We start from the raw sequence: 23,530 nt of genomic DNA on the forward strand, positions 1-23,530 counted from the left end.
GGTCAGGTCAGACTGTTTTGTGTTGCTGTGCGGCAGGGAGAGGGATGACTTGCTGGCAGTCCTGTCGTCGCTGAGGGCCAGCCAGGGTGAAACGCAGCAGAGGGAGTGGGGCGCCTATCAGCAGGTCAAGCAGGCTGTGGAGATGGCAGAAGAAGCCAACCTGGAAAAGACCAGGGTCAGTGAGTGAGGCAGGAGCCGCTGACGCTAACCGAGTACACTGCAGAACCAGAAGGTCCGCAGCCAGCGCAGGCTGTCTGGCCTGCTCGTGCTCGTGCGCGGCAGTGCTGCATTGAGCTGCTGGCAGGCAGGGGGAGCACAGACCTCTGGGGACTGATCGCTCGACGGGTTGTCCTTCTTCTGCACGAGCTGAAGGCCTTGTCAGGGTCAGGGAGAGGGTCAATGCTAATGCTCATGGCAGCGTTCTAATCCCAGCCAAACAGAGTTGGCACACTGGGAAGCCAGGGATCACTCCGAAGTTAGTTCAGTGGTCTCTGGGGTTTTTACTCAAACCTTTTGTTTGTCTCAGTACCGGGATGAAAGTCCTATATAAATATGCAGACGCAATGAGGAAGAATATTGTTTACTGTATACAGCAGGCCCTTGTCCAGTACAGGGGTTATGTTCCTCCAAAGCGCTGCGTTCTGCCTGGAGAAACTCAACACCTCCCGTAATCAATATGTGAACGCAGCCATGTAAAGTCACCCATTAGCACCTATATCCTGCACCTATTGCATTACACACAAATAAATGGCCCTACATTTGTTGAATTTCAAAAATATAATTAAAAAACTTGTATTTCACAGTGAAAACATAAACGTGACATTTGGTAAATAAGATGTTTAATGCTGACATTTTAATGGTGAAAGCTGAGAGCTCTCAGACCTCCACACACCTAAGAATCTTGACTTTTTCCACAAATGTCAAAATCACGAAGTGTCTTCGCTATAGCACCCTTGCGGTTTGGTACCGTACTGCTTCGTCAGGGTCTTAAAAACAAAGACCATCAGGAAAAGTCCTGGAGACTTCACTGGACTACTTGTCAGCCAGAGAGAGAAGGGTGCGGAGGTGCAGGAGTTTTGGAGACATTGCTGTACGAGTCGAGCGATAAAAGCAGTAAATGACTGCACACGTTCGGATTGTTAGTGTTTGACCATTATTTGTTGCCATCTCTTTTTATTTTGTGTATAATCAAATACGCATTGGACAAACCTGTGCTGGGGAAGGGTTTGCGGTATTTAAATTCTTATAATTCCTTCAAATGATTTATATGTAATGCATTAAGCGTAGATGGAGTGCTGTGAGCGGGGAATAGTTTTTGAAACCTTATTTTTTGGTATTGGTTGGATTCTTGGAAAGATTTGCTTTTCAGGGTTTATACAAAACAAATATCGCATAACAGTGCTACGTGGAGGTGAGTGGAGAATTAGACACTTTGGTGCTCCTGCAGTGATCGCGGTGGCCGGCAGCCTCGCTGGCCAGGCCCCGGCGGGGAGGGGCTCTCTGCTGACCGTGCTCGCTCCTTCCAGGCGCTGGTGCAGTGTGAGCAGCTGCAGAGAGAGCTGTCCAGGCAGAGGCAGCATCTGGAGAGGGAGCTGGCGGCCGAGCAGGAGAAGATTGGGAAAGCTCGGGACGCCGCTCGAGAGGAGGCCAAGAGAGAGAAGGAAGAGCTGGCCGCAACCGTAAGGCTTTCCTCTGGAGCAGGGACTCCTCATCTTAGCTTTACATGCAGTACACAGCTCCATGCAGAAGTATTCACCCACTTCCCAGGAGGTGCCGTTTGGATGATTTGCAGTGATGTATGGGTGTTTTATAAAAGATGTATTTTTAATCAAAACTTGAATGCTTAAGGAAAAAACACCTTTGGACACCTCTAAGCATGAAAGATGTAAAATGTCAGGAAGAAAAATCTCAAACTTAAATGCAGATCATGGGCAAAATGATAAAAACACCAATGTAAAGTCAGTTAGTAGTAGGTTGTGCTGCTACATGTGGCCAGTCCGGCCTGTTGCGAGTCTACCAGTGTCTGGGATTCTGCAGGAGGGATGATGCAGCTTTGCATGAGAAAGCCAGTCAGCTCATGATTGTTTGGTGGAAGTGAAGGCTATGACATATGGATGACATATGTATTGTGCTGGGTGACCACACATGCTCTGTGGATGGGGGACATTGTCATCCCAAAAGATGCCTGTCCCGACAGAAAGGAATTGCTGCAGATGCAGGGGTGAAAATTATGGCTCTACCATTAAGCGTTAGCATTGACCTTGCCTTGTGAGGGAATGAGCACACCCAAACCACAATGAGCTTCCCTTGGACTAAAGACGGGGCCACTCAAGGACATTCACATTCTTGTTAATCATAAACGCGTGTGGCTTTGAGTCAGCATCCTGCTGAAAGGTGAAGCTTTGTGCCAGTTACAGGTTTTTAGCAGACTGAAGCAGTCTAAGACATACTGTACTTGTGCACCATCCAATTTCCCCTCAATCTCCACAATCTCCCTCGTCCCTGCTGATGAGAAGCAGAAGTGTAACATACAGTAATGCTGCCAGGCCATACTGCACAGGAGGGGTATAGCTAGCTAGGTGTTTTTGTTTGTGTCAAACATCGTAATGCTTTGCATTTAGACCAGAAACTTCTAATTTTGTCTTGTCCTGCTACAAAGCCACATGGTTGCAGGATACTTTTACAATAAATGCTTTGTTACACATTGATTTCAAAAACGTTTTCTTCTTCGGTTCCATTCAGGCCAGCTTTGTGTAGTGATTGTGACATTTTCTCAGCCCCTGAGCTCTGTAGCTTTTTCAAAGTCGCTCTTGACCTCACATTTTCCTCCAGCCTGACCTAAGCAGTGTCTGGGTGCCTCCCACGTCCTAATGCTCAACTTCACCAGGCTCCTAAGAGATGTGAAGGGCCTGAGACATTTTGTTCCCTTTTCCTGATTTGTAGCTTTTTAAATCCCTCAGGTGTTCTGAAATTTCCTTGGTCTTCATGGTTGAATCTTAGCTTGATGTTCACTACCTGGATGAGGGACGTTACAGAAACAGGTGTATTTATTCTGAAATCATGTGAAGCACTATTATTGCATACAGACAGAGGCCATTCAGCCAACTGTGTGACTTGTCAAAATAATTTTGTGCTCCTGCGTTAAGTAAGGTTTCACACAGAAAAGGGGTGAATAATTCTGCAATTAAAATAAAGTTCAGAATCTAATTGTAATTTCTGCTGACTTCTTACGGTTTTCATCTGTGAAAAACTGTTCAGGTTGACCATTCAAGTTCTGTTTAACAGTATTCATTTTACCAAAATATCTATACAATTTGTAGTCTAACAAAATGGGACATCATGGAAGGGAGTGAATACCTTTGTAAGCTATGTTACAGTATGTGCAATCCCTAGTTACTTGTTTGGAGATGTGGTGAAATCCCTGGGTTCATGTTCTTATTGTAACCTATGTGCACTCATTATCAAACAGAAAGAATAGGGAAACTACCCTCAACAAGAAAGACTAGAAATAAATATTTGTTTTATCTCAATAACCATAATCATGTCCTAGAATGTTCAGAAAATATTGGATTTTCCCTTTTTTTAATTTACTTTCTCTACCTGAAACAGGGTTTTGTGTTATTGTACAGTAACAACAACCAGTACTGTTAAAGGGGAACTGCAGTCCCAATTTCTCAAGCCAGTTATTAAGGTTGCTGGTTCAAGTCCCGTGGCTGGCAGAGGAATCCTCCTCCGTTGGGCCCCTGAGCAAGGCCCTTCACCCCAACTGCTCCAGGGGCGCAGTATAAATGGCTGACCCTGCGCTCTGACCCCAAGCTTCTCTCTCCCCATCTATGTGCCTGTGTGTCTCATGGAGAGCAAGTCAGGTTATACAAAAAGACAAATTCCTAAAGCAAGAAATTGTATATGGCCAATGAAGAGTTCTTATCTAAATTAAAGGAAGTATTGTTCATTCTAAATCGCTGAACATGGCCCTGCGCTTCGGGCAGTTTAGTCTATTTTAATGTAAATTAGAGGTTTTAAAAGTTACTGTGTTTTACTTTTATTGTTGGAAATGCACTCATCAATGCTGATTATTTCTAAACCCGAAATATGAAAATATCGCTGCAGTTCCCCTTTAATTGATAGAAAACAGGTGAGAAAAATTACCTATGCTGACATCTTGTGGTTACAAGTGGTAATTCATGTCCCAAGTGCCTGGAGTGTGTAGCATTAGAGTTCAGATGTGTGTAGGCAATCTGACCACTAAATCCCTAGTACATCCTACCTCTGGGCAGGGCAGGTTTTTAAAGTTGCCCTTAAGAGTTCAGAAATCTGTACGTTCATTAAATTAGCTCATCAATGTGAATTCCATGTTAAGACATAAAAAGAAAGAAAACAAAATTGGGGCCGTGGAGCCTCTGAGGTGTGTGGTGGGGGAGAGAGAAGTAAGATAAACAGTTTAATTTTATTTTCACTGACTGTCCAGTAATGTTAATGGGCTCTGAATGGGGCAGATATAGTTAACAGATGATCAATGTATATTTGCTATACAAGCAATAGTTTTATTTCAGAGAAGATGTAATTGATGGATATATTAATGGATGCATTACATAATCTTGATTTGACATCTGTTTCAATCCCATTCTATCTATAAAAATCCAGAGTCCAGATGGTTTTCATTTTTTTCCTGAATTCTGGAATCTTTTGACATAGTTTGTCATTAAAGGCGAACTGTATTCTCAATTTCTCAGACCAATGATGAAATCTTGAGAACAAAATAAATTAATTGACTGTATAGAAAAAATGTACGAATTTTGAATTTAGCAGAAAATCCTGAACTTTGTGAAAGTTCAGTAATTCGCCATGTTGTCACAAACCCCTGGTCTCATCACAGGTGAAACCAAGAGTTTGCACAAATTGCAACTTGAAACGGCCCTTCCTGCTCACTAGTCACTGTAATGATGTATGTGATAGATGAGTGACTAAGTACAGGTTGTGCAGCAGACATTTCACCGCAGAAATTGTCCAACATGATCTGCATGCAGAGTTAACAAGTAAGTAGTATTTGTCAGCAAAACCATCTGGAAGTCAAGAGCAATATTTCTGTTGGATTAAAAGAGATGTATTCACAAGTCTGCTTGTTTACAGCATAATAGGGAGTTTTCTGGGAGTTTTCTTGCCTCGTTATGAATCGCAGGACATGGCACATACCTGGAAATGTAATCTATTTTATTATTTTATTAGGTTTTTACTGTGTTCATTTTACTTTTATTGTGGGTTCAAATTAACAATAATTGCTTACACTTATATAGCTCCACTCCACTCCACTCAAAGCACTTTACAGGTAATGGGGATCCCCTCCACTACCACCAGTGTGCAGCCCCATCTGGATGATGCGACGGCAGCCATAGTGCGCCAGAACACTCACCACACAGCAGCTATCAGTGGGGAGGAGAGCAGAGTAATGAAGCCAATTCATAGATGGGGATTATTAGGAGGCCATGATTGATAAGGACCAATTGGAAATTTGGCCAGGATGCCGGGGTTACACACCTACTCTTTTCGAGAAACACCCTGGGATTTTTAATGACCACAGAGAGTCAGGACCTCGATTTTACATCTCATCCGAAGGACGGCGCCTGTTTACAGTATAGTTTCCCCGTCACTATACTGGGGCATTAGCACCCACATGGACTGCAGGATGAGCGCCCCCAGCTGGCCCCACTAACACTACTAACCAGCAGCAACCTTAGTTTTTCCCAGGAGGTCTCCCATCCAGGCTCACACCTGCTGAGCTTCAGTGGGCTGCCAGATGTGAGTTGCAAGGTGATATAGCTGCTGGCTGTATATAAATATAAAAATAACATTGCAGTTCTCTTTCAAGACATAATGACTATAACCACTCTGTAATCAACTTGGTTGTAACTGAGAAATCTTGAGTAGTTTTTTAAGTATCTTTTAATCTTATCTTTTAAAATCAGTCAGAGAAGAGTATTTAATAAGTTAGATATTTGCAAATGAAAAAAAAAACAGTTTTGAGCACTTCTTTATTACAGTCTCTGTGTGTGGAAGTGGAAATTAAAATGTGCTCTCATAGGGATTCAGGATGTGTGTTCTGTTTGCGGATTATAAAGCAAAATGTGTTATTGAGGTTCACCAATATTTTTAGCAAGTGAAGTATCAGCTGAACTAATAGGAGAGAATAGACCAGTTCTAGCAGAATGCGGAAAGTCTGAAACCCGTTTGGAGTTCCTGGCATTATGGGCTGCTGATATGTTCAGGAGAGGGACGGCTGTAAAAACACTTTTACTCTGTTCCATTCCGCAGGCGATGACTCTCAGCCAGAAGGTGGCCAGCCTTGAGAGCCAGCTGGAGAGACTGAAGAGAGAGAAGAGCTCTCTGTCCAGCCAGCTGGAGGAGGCACAGCAGCAGCTCAACTCCCAGGAGACTGACATCAGCAAGGTACACCTGAAAGGGTGCGAGGGTAGTGGCAGCCGGGTGCTGAAGGTCAGGAAGCTTCATGCGTGCTGCGTCCTGCAGTGTTGGTGATAGAGGGCAGAGAGTCTGTGCAGGACGTCCCGAGGGGTTCTCCCTGTGACGACAGAGGACAGTGTGGAAGTGACACCTGACTAAACAGACATTTCCGTCCATCTTGGACGCACGCGGATGTCGCAACACAGAAAACTACACTTTATGTTATACATTAAATTATCATAAACAACGTATTTTCAATAATTTCTCAAAATATCGCACATGCAGGTAATCTCTAGTAATCTCTCAACCCAGCACTGAAACAATTTTTTTAAAAAAGAACAAATTAAAGACACAGCACTGACTTCAGGAATAAACAAACACACAGCCCCACCAACTTTGCATCAACTTTCAGCAGCAAAATCAAAACACAGCACAACAAACAATCAGCAGCAAGACCAGCTTTCCTTTAAAATGGTGTATTTCAAATCCCAGTCCAAATCCCACTATATTACAAATCCCAATGCAATCAAGACCAATTTCCTGATAACATAGTATAATGAGGCTGTGTCTCCATGTACCACAGACTGCTAATTTGCCACAGTAAAAATATAATCGCAAATATAAAAAATCCAATGTCTTTACTGTGAAGCCGTACTACTGTATGTAGAATTTTTCAGTATAGAAGAGATGCATCCTAATCAGAACACAGACTGATGGACAAGCATCCTGACGCAGAATTAAAAAAGAGCGCTCAACTTTTGTTGTGAATTTAGCTGCTCTGACTGGGGAAGCCTGCTGTCACTCAATGAAATCTGACCATTTCGAGATTTAGGGGAAGTTTATAGTTGTCCAAATAACAGAGTTTTCTTTTTTCCCTTTGTCTGTCTGCCTACCAAGTGAAGTTCAAACAAACTGGAACTTTAATTCTTCTTTTCATATTTACTATAATTTTATATTTTATTAAGAAGGCTAAGAAAACCATGTCAGTATCTGGCTTTATAAAATCTCAGGCAGAATGTTTCTGTCTGTGCTCTATTAGTCTGAAAATCTTTATCCAAAGTAGCAGGCATACTGGAGAGTCCCTGGAAAAAATCTGTCACAATTTCAAAAGATGATTTTCATCATAAGAAATCAAAAGGCGTTTTTGAGTTTTTTTCTCAGTTTTTTTTTAAAGATTTTTCTTTCTAGTTTGTGTACTGAGTTAGACAGAGAAATAATCCGGTGGTTCAGACTTGATGCCCAATGGGTTCCCTTCAATTCAAGCCCTGAAGCAGGCCTGTACTGTCTGTACTTTCCAATTCAATGCTAGATGCATTGCCAAGGGCACATTGCCCTAGGCAGAAATGGCCTCTGAGTTTGAATTTAAAAAAGTAAGATCTTTCAGTAATCTAATAAATTGAAACATACAAATATTTATACTTTATTTTGTTCTACTAATGTTCCAGCTCTGACCAGGGAAAGAAATTCATTATCACTTTATATCTGAAAGACTTATTGCTTACTGTCATACAGTAAACCAACTCAAGATGGCACCAAACATCCATCATTTATTTGAATGTATTTTTTAGAGAGGGTTGTTATCAGATTCTCTGAGCTTGAGGACTCAGGAAAAAGATGAACGAAGATCAGGAAAAAGATGAATGGAGTACTGCACTGTGTGTTTTGATGTAAATGCTTGATTTTTGGTGAGCTTGTTCTGCACTAGAAGAACAGGATCAGAGAGCGTGGTGTATTTTAATTGCAGTGCAGTTTAACTGTTCACTCAGAATAGACACACACTTTACAATCTAAATCATAAAAAGTGACAGCATTAATTACATGTTTGATGTTTGTAATATGTTCAGTATAAATAATAACAAGCTGGTATCTCCACTGAAACTTGACCACCTGAAACGGGTTAGAAAATTATTTCTTATGGTGCTTTGGGCTTATGGGAAAAAAAGGCCAATTAGCGAAGAACATAAAAAGGGCTATCCAGAGGCCATTTAGAACATTTAATCTTTTTGATTGTTATTAGCTACTTGATCCAAGGACCTCATCCAGCTCTTTCTTGAAGAAGTCAGTACCTTGGCCTTTTAGATCGTGGCTGGGTAGTTTTACCCTTTGTGTAAAGAAGTGATTCCTGGTCTCAATTTGAAATGTACTTTCCTGTATAGCTTCTGCACGTGTCATCTAATCTGTGTAGGACACAAGTGGAAACTTGAGAATCCCAGCTGCTCTAAATAACTCAAATCTTATTATCATTGACAGCAATGGGATACTATCAGCATTCATAGTAGAAAAACATGCATTTCAATTTTTGCAACCAAAAATAATTCAAGAAATACAGCTGTGAAATGCACACCCTAAAGACTGAAAAAAACACTTTACAATAATTCACAGTAGCTTTTATTTGCGCTGCCTTGGAATACTTATTCATGGCCTCTGCATAGTCCTTATTTTAGAGCAGCCAGTACGCACTGAGAGACATCTGAAAGTTAGATTTTTGAGGGAAACGCTTTAACATGAACAGCATTACAGGGGAGATCCTTGAAGGCGTTTCGCAGGCTGCCAGTGTAACAGGCCACACCAGTGACCTCTTGTGGCTGACTGGTGCCTTGGAACCATGTTCTCCACCTGAGCTCTGCAGCCGGCGCTGTGGACCTGCGTCGTGAGCTAACAGGACTGCTCTCTGCGGATCCGGGCCTGTCGCCTTCCTCCCTCCTGTGTTGTTATGAGGCTTATTGCAGGGTGCCAAGTTGATTAACAGTTGGCAATTGGGGGTATGAGGGGGAAAAAACGCACATCTGAGCCAAATTCCGAACAAGGTAAATCGGAAAACAGTGCTGCGGTGTTACATGGAGTGCTGCTCCCCGTCTCCAGGTCTGCGGCGAGCTGCGGTACCAGCTGGACCAGACCCGGCTGCAGAGGGGCGAGGCGGAGCGGGAGCTGCAGGAGTACCGGATCAGAACCGCCCGGGAGCTGGAGCTGGCAGCACAGGTAGGGCGCTGCGCAGGAGGGGCTCGCCGAGCCTTCTGGGTCCAGGCCCTGCTGAGGGCGACGGTCCGGAGAGCACAGCCCGAGGAAGAGACGCTCAAGCTCGGAGGTCATTCACAATAGCGACCCTGAACCCAAAGTGTGTAACATGAAAACTAATTAGCAGCTCCTTGCATTTAGGTGGAACTTTCCATCCCAAAGGACTGCAAAATGTTTTGCACACAGGACTGGCGCTAATTCGTCTCCACCTGAAGTGCAGCCCCACCTGTGACACACAGCAGATCAGGAGCTTCACTGATTGAATGAACTGGGACCATTAGAGAGGCCGGTTTGTACGCAGTGTTGGAATGGGAGTAGATACGAACAAAGTATTTATCGACAACCAGATGACCTTTAGACCAATATAATTTGCAAAACGGTAAAGTAACAGCCTTATTGAAAATGACCTAATTAAACTTGCTGTCTTGTCTTCACAGCTTTGCAGAATCAAAATAATTTAGTTTTGTCTGCTAATTGAACATGGTTATGCAAGGTCTCCAATGTGCAGTGTATTTTTTTCCATTGCCTTTCTAGAAAACAAGATAGCAACAAATAAACGTGACTGTGTTCACAAGTAACGCTTGACTGGGATCTGGGACTTGTGAAAGGACTTGGGCTTGATTTGTTTGAGTTTTGTAAACCCAGCAGAAGGCCTTGATAACCATACAGTCAAGGACAGACTGATTTGAGCTCCACGCTTAGCTGCTGCCGTTATTGCTGTTGTGGCGGCTTTAAACGCACCCGACCAGCTCCTCCCCGGAGCGGGACTGCTGGAGTTCTGATTTTCCCGCCGCCCCTCTGTCCCGCAGGAGGCGGAGAAGTGGCGGCTGGAGCTGAGCGCGTGCCGGCAGCGTCTGGAAGGGGCCCAGCAGGACGCGAGCCGTGCCAAGGCGGAGGCGCTCAGCCTGGCGGAGCGGCTGGGCAGATCCCAGCACCAACTGCACCTCACCAGGTACCCCTAATCCTATTACATGCCACAACACCGCTCCATTCCGCTGCTGTCCTGGCCGGGCGCTGCCGCTCGGTTTGTTAGCGGAGAGAGAGGATAGCCCCTTCCCCGGATTAACCCTGTCGCTGCCCTGCCTCTTCCATGGACGACGAGCGCCGTGGTGTTCGCCTGCCCGCCGCTATGTCAATCAAACTCCGTGGGTCCGTACGATAGCCCATATGATAATTCTTCATTTGCATTCCAAGGACTTAACACTTTAGTTTTTAGCGCAATTCACCACCAGAGTCACTGAAAGGCTGTTGAATGATGCAGTTTATAGCAGTTCAATTAAAGCAGTTTGCACTGGAAAACAGGATTTTGCTGTGTCTGTTCATACACATAGGAGTCCCTCTCGAAACATGCTCATTTACTTGTTCGAGGTCAGCATCTCATTAAATCTATAGAAATTCACAAGTATTCAAGATTTTTATGTCTTCCTATCCCCCAAATAATGGAATACTTGTGAGTAGATTTTAACTACATTGTTATATTTTGAGGTGTTGTTAGCTGGGTTCTCCTGAATATTTCCTTAAACACATTTTGCTTTAAAATGTCTGTTTTATTCTGGGCATCGCACACATTGCCCAGGCTGATTTTTTTCCCCTTGTTATGCAAATTATATTTTCATCAGTACTCCTGAAATTGCTCGGGATTCATTTTGTTTTTGTTCAGAATACCCTGAAAAGGTTAGGATGCATACAGTGTATTTTCTTGAAAGCCTGGTGTGACACGTCTTGCTTTGTTTCAATCTGCTGAATGCAGAAGCTCTTGGTCAGCTCCAGATCGGCATTGTTGGCACCTTCTGGTGCCCTGCGTCCGTCTGCATAGCAGGTGTGGCCCCGCGATTTTCCATTCTCAGCCCTGGACTGGCCTGCGGTCCGGTCTCCCTGCTCGTATAACTCACGGTCCCCCTGACAGCCTGCCAGCAAAGGTGCCAATTAGTGCCAGATGTGCGGCTTTCTGAAAGAAGAGCGGGTTGAAATCATCACCGCTCACCACCTCAGTTCCATCTGCCACAGGGATTCAGGCAGGGTTTCCAACTTAGTCCTCCTCGTATCCATCAGCAGATGACGAGATGACGCTGGTTTAATACTCACCCCTTGTCCCCCTGGGGAAACCGTCAGTAAACTTGCAGCCCCCCCCAGCACCTCCTCCGTTGGACTGAGTCTTTGAAAGCAGCCGAGAATCATGCAAATGACCAGGCTTCCTTTTAGCCGACATTGATTCCGACTTGAGTCAACCTATACATCAGCTTTAATTTTTTAAAGCTTTGCTAAGTCTTTGCTAGGTGCAACTTGAACAAATTAAAATAGTCCGATGTGTATATTTACAATTCTCTTTTCTTGTTGTGTGTTCCCTTAATTCCTGCCTGTCTTTGCCGTTAGTTGCACCCAAGCACTGGCATCCTCAGAATCCCAGTATGCTGTAGTTTTTGCGTTGGGTGCTCTGGTGCAGTCTTAGGCTAGCTGGTGCCCTTAGCAGACGTGTGCTTGATAAGAATGAGATATGCTGCCCTTCCAAGGCCTTTGCTCAGGGAAGAGAGATGGGGGTGCATCTGTGCGTGGCACACCTGGGACCTCCTGAATGCTAGGAACCGTGCTCTGTCTGCAAGGAGCAGAGTGCCACTGGCTCTCAAAGGAAGAGGAAATGGTCGTCTTTAAAAAAAAAAAAAAAAGTGGTGGTTTTATTTTAGAAAGCCATGTTGAAACAACAGAAGACTCCACAGCAGGGAGGTTTGTTCTGCCAGATCTGTGCTCTGCACATTAGATCACAAGGCTGCCTCGCAATAACCCACTGAGAAACCATGTCTATCTCTCAGCATGGGCCTGGTGGGAGGCTACAAACGGTTCTCGAGATTTTTGACTCAGCAAGTGAGGACAGGTGCTCTGAAAAGAGGCTCAATAGCTTCAGTTGTTGATGAGCCTGGCTAACATTCTCCCTAGAGTCAGGTCTTCATCATCTGTTTAAGTTTATAGCTAGGAGAGTTGCATCTGGGTCCCTGGACATGCGGGTGGATTGTGTGGAATCTTGCTTATTATAATTTGAGTAGATGGTTTCTGGTATTTCTCTCTATACGAGACTTTCTACTTCAGGTTTTTACATATTGAATAGTTCACCCTTACACACGATTGTTTCTCATCCAGGTCTCTGTTCTTGGTTTGTCACTTGAAGGTGGTCTTTTAGGAAATCTATCCATCTTTCCTAGTTTTTGATGGCTTTATTTACAGGCGTATCTCAGTGTCTGATAACTTATTGTCACTATCACTACTTATCTTCAGTGTAGCCTTATCACTAAGTGATAAGTGAATTCCAGAGATGTAGCTCAGATAGTGTATCCAAAGTACAGTAAAGTGCAATCTTTACAAGTAAGGGAGGAATAACGAATCTGAGCAAATTTAACTGGTCCCACTTTCCTGTGATCCTGCAGATAAAACTGTAAGTGTCCCAGAGGCTGACGGGCTGAATCGCTGGTGTTTCAGGCTTTCAGTGGTGTGTTTTACCATCACCTCCAGTGGCCATTCTGATTGAGATGCTGCAGGAGAGTGCGGATGTGTGAACACTCTCTACCTCTGACTCTAACACTCTGCATGTGCTGGCCCACCAGAGTTTTCCTCCACATCAAGGCAGACGCGTTGCTCTTCTATGCAGACGGTGAGGTTTCTTCTACTTCTAAGTCAGAAATGTTCACAACAACAAGGTGGAAAGGGTCCATTCAGGGCAATTTTAGAGGCCTTGGGGATCTCGGGTGGAAGGTGGTTAAATATGTCAACTCTTTAAAGAGACGTTATTTTATTTAGCAGCCTGGATGGCAACAGCTTCTTTGAAATGGAAAAATAGTCAGCGGCTTTGTTTACTTTGAGTGTGCTCCTCTCTCTTTTCCCCGTCCACTCGCAGGGAACCAGAGTCTGTCAGCTCTTGCATTGGATCATCAGCCAGCTGTGCACTGGGCAGAGAAGGATCTGTAATAATCCCCCCACTCTGTTCACATCCTTCTGATGGCTTTGAGCTGGGGCTCTGTGTGTGTGTTTTGTGTTTCTCGCTAGTAACAGCCACTGGCTGTGCCTTCCAACCAGAGCCACCCGAATGGTAGAACAAAACAGCACTCTAACCCATCTGCCCATAGTCAGCTGCCCTTCCCCAGAGGTCTTTAAACCCTAGGAATCATTTCAGTTCTTTTGTTTAAAAACAAATAATGCACAGTTGTGTTCTTCTCGATATATGATCGTCCTGCTGAATTCTGAGTTCATGCTATGGTGTGGCTTTACAGTTTGTCCATCACAGCTTGCATGTGGTTTTACAGTGGAATATTTGTGGGAGAGTATGGCTTGGAACACATTTTGACAGGGAAAATAGTAAAAACTAGCACAAGAGGATTGTGGGGGTTAAACTAAAACTAGCAATTCAGTGCTTGTAAAGGTAACAAAGTGGCTCATTTGCAAGCAGTATAACATGTCCAGAACTGCTCCCGGATTCCTAGTGTTCATGCAGCTCCAATCCTCACTCTCCCCTTGACCACGTTACAGAATGGGATGGCTAGGACACCAAGAGTAATATAGGGATTCAAACCAGTTGACCCATACGTGCACTTTTGTTTTCTACACTGCAGGCTTCAGATTCTGTTTATTGTATATTATTATTTGCTTAGCAGATACCCTTATCTAATCTGTACTTAGAGATATAATTAAGTGTAAGACCAAGGGAAATAATTTGCAAGTACAGAAAAATAAAATATTTTATAAGTCTTCTTGTAAAACACGGAGCTTGAAGTGCAGTGCAAGTGCTGCACAACACACACAAGAAACTAAAAGTGTTCAGGCAGTGTGGATACAGAGCACTGAGGATGTTTACAGCCAGTATGATTTGCAGGTTACATTACCAGTTTGAGCATTTGTAACATCAGTGAGGAAGAGAGGGAGGTGGAGGCAAGTGAAAAGAGATGGAGAGTTGAGGCAAGCAAGAAGGAAAAGGAGGACAGACCTTGGGATATTGATCTTAGGATGAATAGAATGCATCCCAGAGGCATTATAGGATAAGGATAGTCTTAGCACTTATGTGACACTGAACCACAGATCTGTTTTTGTGGGAAAATGGGTGGGAGTTAAAGAAGCTGGTGTCCTGTCTTGAGAAGGAAAGTCTAGGTTTTAGTCACGAAGCTCCTTTCTTGGGCTCATTTTTCTCTGTGGAACAGAGCCATGGTAATACTAATAATAATAGTTGCTTACACTTATATAGCGCTTTCCTGGGCACTCCACTCAAAGCGCTTTACAGGTAATGGGGATCCCCTCCACCACCACCAATGTGCAGCATCCACCTGGATGAATTGACGGCAGCCACAGTGCGCCAGAACCCTCACCACACATCAGCTATCAATGGGGAGGAGAGCAGTGTAATGAAGCCAATTCATAGATGGGGATTATTAGGAGGTCATGATTGATAAAGGCCAATGGGAAATGTGGCCAGGACGCCGGGGTTACACCCCTACTCTTTTTGAGAAACACCCTGGGATTTTTAATGACCACAGAGAGTCAGGACCTCGGTTTTACGTCTCATCCGAAGGACGGCGCCTGTTTACAGTATAGTGTCCCAGTAGCAGTGGTACTTATCTGTTCTGTGTGTGCACCGGTTATTCAAGTGAACACGACCAAGGTCTTACAACATTTTGTAGATGGATGTGTGAACTAAGTGGTGAACGCTTTGAAAACAAGTCAGGACATTGCTGTGCAAGAAATTTGATTGAATGAGATACAGCACTTCAGTGTTATGGCTGACAACATATCTTCCTTATAATGGTCTCTTGTTACAGCCTGTCCATTTTCCATCATTTGAAACCAATTTTATTTTCTTAGTTTGAATATTAGTCTCTAAACCCTTCTTCTGTTTTCTATCCCTTTTTCTGTAAACAGCATGAAGTTCTTTAGAGAATATTTTCACTCGTCTTTGTCCTCTTTTACCTCAAAGGTGTTTGATTTCCCTGAGCTCTGCTACCACAAAACAAACCTCACCTTTGGCTCTGTTGATGCAGTGAGAGTGAGACATTTTAAATGCAGAATTTAATTGGCTTTTTAACTGGCCAGTGAGCTTCTGTCACCAAAAACATGAGCATTAATCTGGATCTTCACTATCCTGACATTTGTTTCATGAATCAGACAGGAACCCCATCAGGGTGTATTAATGTGAAAATCTGAAATGCGGCCTATTTTTGTACATGACCCCACACATGTTTTTGCGGGTGGTGAAGCTGTACTAATGTATCATACATGACTGTAATTGCTTGTAATTAGCTTAAGCCTTTTTGGAAGATTAATGAGACAACAAATGCAAATCAACAGTGATTCATTTTTTGGGGGAAATTGTCTCAGAAGTACAGAGGATAGTTTTCTGAAATACAAATCATGCATGATACTCAGTTGCAAAAATACAGGATATGCAGCCTTGCCAAGTTAATCAAAGGAGTACCTGAATGAATTGCATGCAGTATCATTTTCCCCTTCTCAGGAAGAAGAACCTGTAGTTGGCAGTGCCAACAGACAATAGAGGCTATTGTTCAAGTTGCAAAGAGGTTTATTCAGAGCTTTACAGGGTATAAAACTGAGTGGATGGATGAGACGTTTGTGATGCAGCAGGTACTGCTAGCACAATTTAACCATGTCAGTCTGCACACCACAGTTTGCAGAGGTCATGAAGCTTCACCTGAGCCAATCCCACCACTCGATTTGATTCCCTTGAGCAGAACTGGGAATCAGTCTGGGAATGAAGTGCAGTCCGCTCACTGTCGGGTCCAGGGGTTTCCCATTTGAGAGGCAGTTGCTGTGTGGTTGCTTGTGCAGGGATTGGTCCCGGAGGATCTTGACCAGGTCTCATTCCCTGCACTGGGGTTCATGTCCCTGCTGACTTCTCCGTCATGGCAGTGCAAACATCTTTCCTCTTCCACATTTCTGTGAAAGGTGTGCCCTCTTAGAACAGACACGGGCGCAGACAAGACAGGCCTTTCTTCTTCAGAGTCTTTATGAGTGGGGCAAATGATACTTTCTTCATAGACTGCAAGCTCTGGTTGTTCTATGGCTCTGTAACACAGTCTGCACCAAAGAGAACCAGTGGCACCCACTGTAACTGGTCTTTTGTCTTTCCGATGCTCTTTCCTTTGATATTCCCAGGTTAATGGCATGTTCGCCGTTGTGTTATTATGCTGTGCCATGCGTTCTCTGTGCTTTACTACACTTTACTCTGCTTTCACTGGGATGTGCCACAGTAAACATTTCTGGGAGTTCACTTCTTCGCTATGGTCTGCCCTGTCCAATCAACAGACATGACCCCAATTGTCCTGCAAAATCTGACCTAGAAACACTTCCTGGGCAGTTTTAAGGACAATCAAAGGGAGACATGTTGGTTAACAGATATTTATACAGATATCACAGATATTTCATAATGCTCTGAGGTCACCACAAAGTAGGACTTGCTGTACGATGGAGTTGCACTGCACCTCCATCGGTACAATCCAGACTGTACTGTTTCTCAGCTGTTTATCAACAGTCCCTCCCTCCCCGCTGTCTAAAAATTGACAAAGGAAACCAGCAAACAAAAACAAATTCAGATTCAAGGTCTGTAAAAAAAAAACTGAAATAATAAAATCGGTTGAAGTCTCCCTTTATGAAACACAATGTGTGTTTTTTTTCTTCACTTAAAAAAAAATAAGGGTGGGAATCTGAAAATTAATAAAATAGTGAACAGATGCAGTAATATGCCAGAGGGAGATTAATGCAGAGAGTAAAATCTGTGAGCAACAAAACTGCAGCAAACTGAGTCAGTGGGAGGTGGTTGTACAATCAGAATCAGGATAAAAGAGAAATTGCAAACAACCCTGCTCTTGTCAAAGTAGTAGTAATGAAATCCTGGCTTTGCCAGCGGAGAGAACCTGTGTTAGCACTTTGGGGTAAGCTTGGTTGCCGGGTGCCAGGTAGGAGGGCAGGCTCAGATTGCTGGGCAGCAGCCATCTTGTTTGGAACAGATGGCACTGAAAGCTGGCAGGGGAGGGGCTGCTTAGCAGAACTAATCAGACAGTAACAGATAGGGCAGCTGGGAAGGCTGACCGCCAAGCGGGAGTGTGCTGGGTAACCATGGAGCGCCATGATGTTGACAGTGGTGTGCCCATTGGCCTGAGATAAGACCTTGCAATGTCTTCTTGCCTCTCCGTCAGAGGCCCGCAGAAAAAACTCGGGCTGTAATTTCACGCACGTTGGCAACACAAGTCGCAAGAAGTCAGGGATGCAGAAAAGTCTTTAAAAAAGCTGCCCTTGTCCCTTGAGGTGAAAACGCCATGAGAAAGAGAAATACTAGCTCAGTGTTAGAGCAGGGCGTGTTTGGGTTCTACTTGTATACTTTCGGTGTTCTATTTTGGATTTTACCATTGTAATGGCTAAATGGTTTTGCAATGCTAGGGGAAACATTTTCCCTCGTGGGCTGGATGGCAGACATGCTTAGAAGTATGGTGGGTTTGTGACACACTGGGCTGAGACGTGTGGGTTCTCCACCCTGCTGGCTTCAGCTGAGCTTCAGCATATCGATGAGGAGACACAGTTGTTAGCTTACAAGGTGACTGGCATCTGTTTTCCCCCCCAAAACTCAAGTCTTAAGTGACAGAGAGAAAGCTTAAAATTCGGGATTTGGGTTCCCATGCAACTGTTAATTACAAAGCTGGGAAATGACCCAATTGAATACTGAAATTGTTCATATTGGTACAGTACCTTACAGGGATGTGGGAGGCTGCCAGTACTAAATATTAATTTTTAAAATAATGTTGCAATATCAAAATGGCAATGCGTTTTGCTCTAGAACGTTTTTCTCTCGTGTTTTTGAAGGCATGTACCTCTGCTCTATTGTCCTTATGAAGTAGAAGTGCATTATGGGTGTTGTGGGGGATGCCCAGGTCCAGTGTGCAAAGGTTTCCTGATGTGCCAGGGTAGGGACTGAGGTGCCAGTGGGGTTTGGCAGAGAAGTGTTTCTCTGGCCAAGGAGAAGACTACAGCCTTAGACTCTCATACAGTAGGGCCTGAAATAGTACCAGTAGTTCCACTGCTGTGGAAATTTGTCTTTGGCTTCTCCCACAGAAGTACAAAACACACAAGAGTCACATAAAATCACATGAAATCAGAACAACACTATGTAATACATAAATAGTTGGATAAATAAATAGGTAGAGGGGGGAATACATTTACATACCTTCATTGAGTTCTATTGCAGTGCAGACAAAGCACCTTCTTATAAATGTTTTAATTCAGATGTGGTCCCCTACACTGTCTCCCTGATGGGAGTGTTATGAATTGAGAAGGGAGAGGATGTGTGGAACCACCTGTGATGTTCCTTGCCATTCTGAGAGCTGCATTATGATATAAATCGCAGAGCTGGGGCTGCTGCTTCCCAATTCTGTTTCCTGCCATTTTCACAATCCTGGACAGTTTGGTTTTGCTTTTCAACCCCAGGTTTCCTTACCAAACTGTCATGTTAAACGCCAGGATGCTCTCAACAAGGCTTTTATATGCCACCTCTAGGACATTTTGACCCACATTAAAGTTCCTTGAATTAAAAACAGCCCCTGACTTGCCGTCTTAAAAATGTTGTTTATGTTCTCAGTGTACAGTCAGATCAATATGCATTCCCAGATATTTAAAACTCAAGCGGCCGGTGTTAGAAAATCCGAGCAAATTGTTTACTACTTTGATAAGAGCCTTTTCAATTCTTAGATCAGGACTGAAGGCTGACTGGTAATGTTTCATAAACATTGAGCAGTCAAGCTGAGTTCTCAAAGATCTTTGATAAAAAGTGGAAACATGAGATGCAGTAGGTTTGAAATTCATGAAAGAGCCCAGGTTAAAATGAGTCTTGGTTCAGGTTCTTGAGTTGGGTTTTAATTATAAAGACTTTAGATGAATCGGGAACAGTGTCTGACAATAGTGGAGTCTTAATTATATTTAGAACAGATCACTGGTGTTGTTTCTTTGACTAGTTTAGGTCTGCTTGAGGAGAAGACAGGTCGATTTTGATTTGGCAGTTAGACCAGTTATATCCAATGTGCTGACTCCGAGGAAAGAGTCTAAGCTGTGGCTGAACAGGAGTGAGAGCAGGGGTGGTGTCTGGGGAAAAGTCTCACTAGACGTTTCGCAGACACTGCTGGCCACATGATCATGGCTTCTCTAAGTGTGGCGATGCCTGTGACGAGCACCTTGTTTGAGACCGAGCTGCTGAAAGGCTCTAGTACAGTACGTTTAAATATTCACGAGGGGACCAGTGCTTTTGAGCTCTAGTTTCTGGAGCCCATTTGTCTTGAGTCCCATTGATGGTCCTGTGCTGTTGATGGAAACACAGCAGCTTCAAATGTCCTGGGGCTCCATGCCAGAAAGAAGATGAGTCCATGTCCGATTGGTCAAATCCACCCAATTCCTGGTTTCCTTTTTTCTCTTAATATACTTCGTATAAGTGTAAGCAATTATTATTATTATTATTATTATTATTATTATTATTATTATTATTATTATTATTATTATTATTATTATTATCCGTCCAGCACACATCATTTGGGCCAGCTCTGCGGCCCAGCTTTTACTCCGGGTAAAATTATCTTCAAATTCTGGGGAGGCACCTGTCATAACTATTGCATGTGAGGCACAGCACGGCCTTTTCAGTCATTCGGACTTTCGCTGGTGCCACCTGAGACTCGTGCCTCTGCAGACATCTCGGCAGGAGCGTGCTTGTGGCACGCTGCTCAGAACTGGGCTATTTCCGATTTCCCTTCTCCGGGACCGGGTCCTGTGCTGCAGCGTCCTCCTTGTAGTCTGGTGACCAGAGGTCGCTCTCATACATTAAGGGTTTGTGAGAGTCTGGAACAAGCTGCCCGATTCCCTGGCTTCTCTCTAGGAAATGGTGGATGAGATTCTTGGAACAGTTAGCTACTTAAAACTGGATGAGCTAAGTGACCTCCTCTCATTTGTAACCTTTCTTAAGTTCATTGTTCATTCACGCAGATTCTGCTGTTCTGTGTATCCAAATATGACGTCACATTTTTGTTCTTGCATAAATCAACAGCACCTTGATCCACTCAGTAAACAGCTTCGACACATTTCCACTTATCTGATATTTATCTGATATTTTCTTTTACCTTCCTGTACCTCATCACATTTATGGATATTAAATCCCAATCCCTTTTGCTGCGCTTCATAATCCCTCAATGTTTGTGATAAACTTAAGTCGAGAAGTATTTTTACATAAATACCATCATGAGGTTTTACAAAGGATAAGGCAAGTTTTATTTTTCTTGCTTATGTATGTATTAGTGGTTGTTTCAGTCTGTTAGCCTTTATAATTAGACGCTAATTAATGGTATAGCGAGACTAGCTGAACTGTAATGAATATTGTGACAATCCTGAGCAACTAGGTTTGACTTGATTCTCCTATTCTGAAAGGGAAATTGAACTTATATACTAAGTGTATCTCAATAAAACATTCTTATTTTTATAAGAGCTGTAATAAACATTAATATGTGGATTAGGTGTCTAGCAACAGGAAGACTCCTCTTTGTCGATAGCAGTCCTAACCAAGAGTTCATATTCATCCTACTTGGCTTCTTGCTTCGAAATAGTAAAAATGATGTCGCGTTGCAAACCATTGGCAACAGAATTACGGTGTAACCAGGCCAAGCGTGTGTGCTGGATTGTTAAAACACCTAATAATTGTGTTCTCTGTAGGTTTAAATGTTTAACGCAACAATATGTGGACCAGTAAATAATGGAATAATTATTTATATGATAGCCTAACGGTATACTACTTTATGCGTGTACTAAGAAATAACATTAAAAATTGCATGCGATACCCAGATAAGAAAAAGTGCCTTAAAGCAGTTGTGGGAATTCGAGCTAAAATGGAGCAAGTGAGTGGGTTGTTGTGCTGTTTTCCTTTTCCTCTACAGCTTTTGGTGCTGCCCTGTTGTTGCTACAGGTGTCAGCCCCACTCCTTCCCATAAAAAATTAAACCCACTCTGCGGTGGGTGCAGCATTTCCCCGTGTGATCCTGTCTTGCAGAGCTCCTGCGGAGAGCACAGGAGGCCTGTCTTAGTGTCACGGTCTTGGGGACTAGCCGAAGTGTGACTTATGTTTGAATCATGCTTATGTAAAAGGCAAAATAAGTTTTTTTTTTAAATAAGTAGCTCCATGACAAACTTTTTTTTTTTTATGAAGGAACAAATCTGGCGAGGTTACTGGCACAGGTGCCGTCTTTTCTTTCTGTTAATGTAGAAAGTGGGTTTGCAGTCACTGCTGAGCGGTTTTGTGCAGCAGAGTGGAGGGAGAGCTTCTCGGAGAGCGCTGTAAAGGACAGAACATTGCTTATCCTGAGGCAGAGTGTAGGCAAATCTGTCGGGTACAACTGTTTCCACCAGGGCCTGTGCTGCCCAGAGAGCATGCCCTACTTACTGCTCTGTCCTCTGTTTTCTCTCCACAGGCGCTACAGACAGGCGCTTCTTGCTCTGGCTTTCTGCTGTAAATGTACTTCTAAACTTTTACCCATACACAGACTATCAACCTGACTTACTCTTCATTTTTCTTAGAGTCTATTTGCCTTATACTGTACCTTATCTGTATCTCTGTCTTTCTTTCTTTCTTTGGGTCTGTTGCTTTGAGTGTGCCTCTGAATCTAAAAGAGCTTCTCTTTCTTTTTTTTTTTTTACTGGATGTCATTTTTGTTTTAAAACGATTTGAAGCTTTTTCTTCAGTGAAGAGAGTTTTTGAACCCTTTGCCAAGAGTTAGGAAGGTGGTCACCAAGGGCTGCTGTCCAGCATGTTGAACAGGTGTGGTAAATCATCGTGAGCTCTTGAGCTGGGCAAGAGTTCAGCAGGAGTGGAGCGAGGGACCGGGGTTGGGTTCCTCTTGTCCTGTTGTCCACAGCTGGGGTCCCCAAACGCTTTGCCATTATCTTGAGCTCTGAAACCTGACATTGTTAATGAAGTGTGAAGAACAGGCACATTGAAAACTGCCTTTCAGCACTTGTCCGTAAGTTTTCTATGGCCTAATTGACGTCAAAGAGCCTGTTTTTGGGAGGGATGTTCACATTTGTAATTTACTATGTGTGATGAGCTAAAGTGGCCAGGGTCTTATTGCTGAATGGAATCAGAGTGAGCTCTGAGCCCGCAGAGACTTAAGATGTCCTGTAGGGGTGTCTCTCTGGAAACCCTGGCTTGATGTCCTGAAACAATGAGCAGCTTATCAGGGAGTTTCCAGTAACTCCTGACAGACTAACCAGTCTTTGTAGAAAGCAGCAATATTATCACTGTAGATAATGAACTAAAATTCAAAATTCATCAGAATAAAACTAATATTAATGGCAACCAAATTTGGCTCTGGAGCAAATGGTTCCATTTCAAGGCTGCAGCTTATCTTTAGACATAAAAACTCGATAAATAGCTTGAAATACCTTTTTGTTCTCTTTGTCACCCAGTCTCTCTCGGACTTTCGCTTTGATCCATCACTGAACGATTGTTTTCTCTGTCTCTTTTCGTGCTGGTACATTTTCAGAGAATGACTGAAGTAAAGCTGTGCTTGCTTGCTCGTCTGGTGCCAGAGAACTGGGGAGTAGGGTAGGAGGGGTTTTCAAGCCAGTTACTTTGTGAAGACAGTAGTGAAGGAATCACAGCAATGAAGACTGGAAGAGACGAAAGATTGGGGCATATAGAGTTAATGTCTGAAAATGCATCTGTTTGGGATTTTTGGTTTATTTCACACGTTACACTGCTCTCTGTATCAGCACCTCAAACGACTGCTCGCCTCCAGGACACGGCTCCTGTCCCTTTTTGGCAGTGTTATTAGAAATAATGGATGGCTTAGGGAGCTCATCAGTGAGAGAAAGGCTGAAAAATTAAGTTTCATCTGACTTTTGTGACCTCCAGTGTGGTTTACACGCCTGTAAATAATTGTATTCGTTTCACAAAATTGCCAGTCTACTTTTCTCTTGTGTGGAAGATGAGGGAGCCTTCCTTCACGCCATCACTCTGTAAATGAAGTAGAGTAGATCTGTCGCAGAAGGACAGG

At 43.5% G+C, this 23,530-nt stretch overlaps 1 protein-coding gene across 3 annotated transcripts in view; it reads left to right on the forward strand.

Moving 5' to 3' along the window:
- sdccag8 (SHH signaling and ciliogenesis regulator sdccag8) overlaps positions 1-23,530 on the forward strand; it is a 60,727-nt gene that overhangs the window by 8,703 nt on the left and 28,494 nt on the right. For all 3 annotated transcript variants that reach the window (XM_069179841.1, XM_069179840.1, XM_069179842.1), the window contains exons 9-13: positions 37-175; positions 1,527-1,679; positions 6,310-6,444; positions 9,319-9,435; positions 10,281-10,423. In XM_069179841.1, the coding sequence (XP_069035942.1) occupies positions 37-175; positions 1,527-1,679; positions 6,310-6,444; positions 9,319-9,435; positions 10,281-10,423 (687 nt within the window). The remainder of the gene's footprint in view (positions 1-36; positions 176-1,526; positions 1,680-6,309; positions 6,445-9,318; positions 9,436-10,280; positions 10,424-23,530) is intronic.

The sequence above is a fragment of the Lepisosteus oculatus genome, chromosome 17, assembly GCF_040954835.1.
Source record: "Lepisosteus oculatus isolate fLepOcu1 chromosome 17, fLepOcu1.hap2, whole genome shotgun sequence".
NCBI classification, from domain to species: domain Eukaryota; kingdom Metazoa; phylum Chordata; class Actinopteri; order Semionotiformes; family Lepisosteidae; genus Lepisosteus; species Lepisosteus oculatus.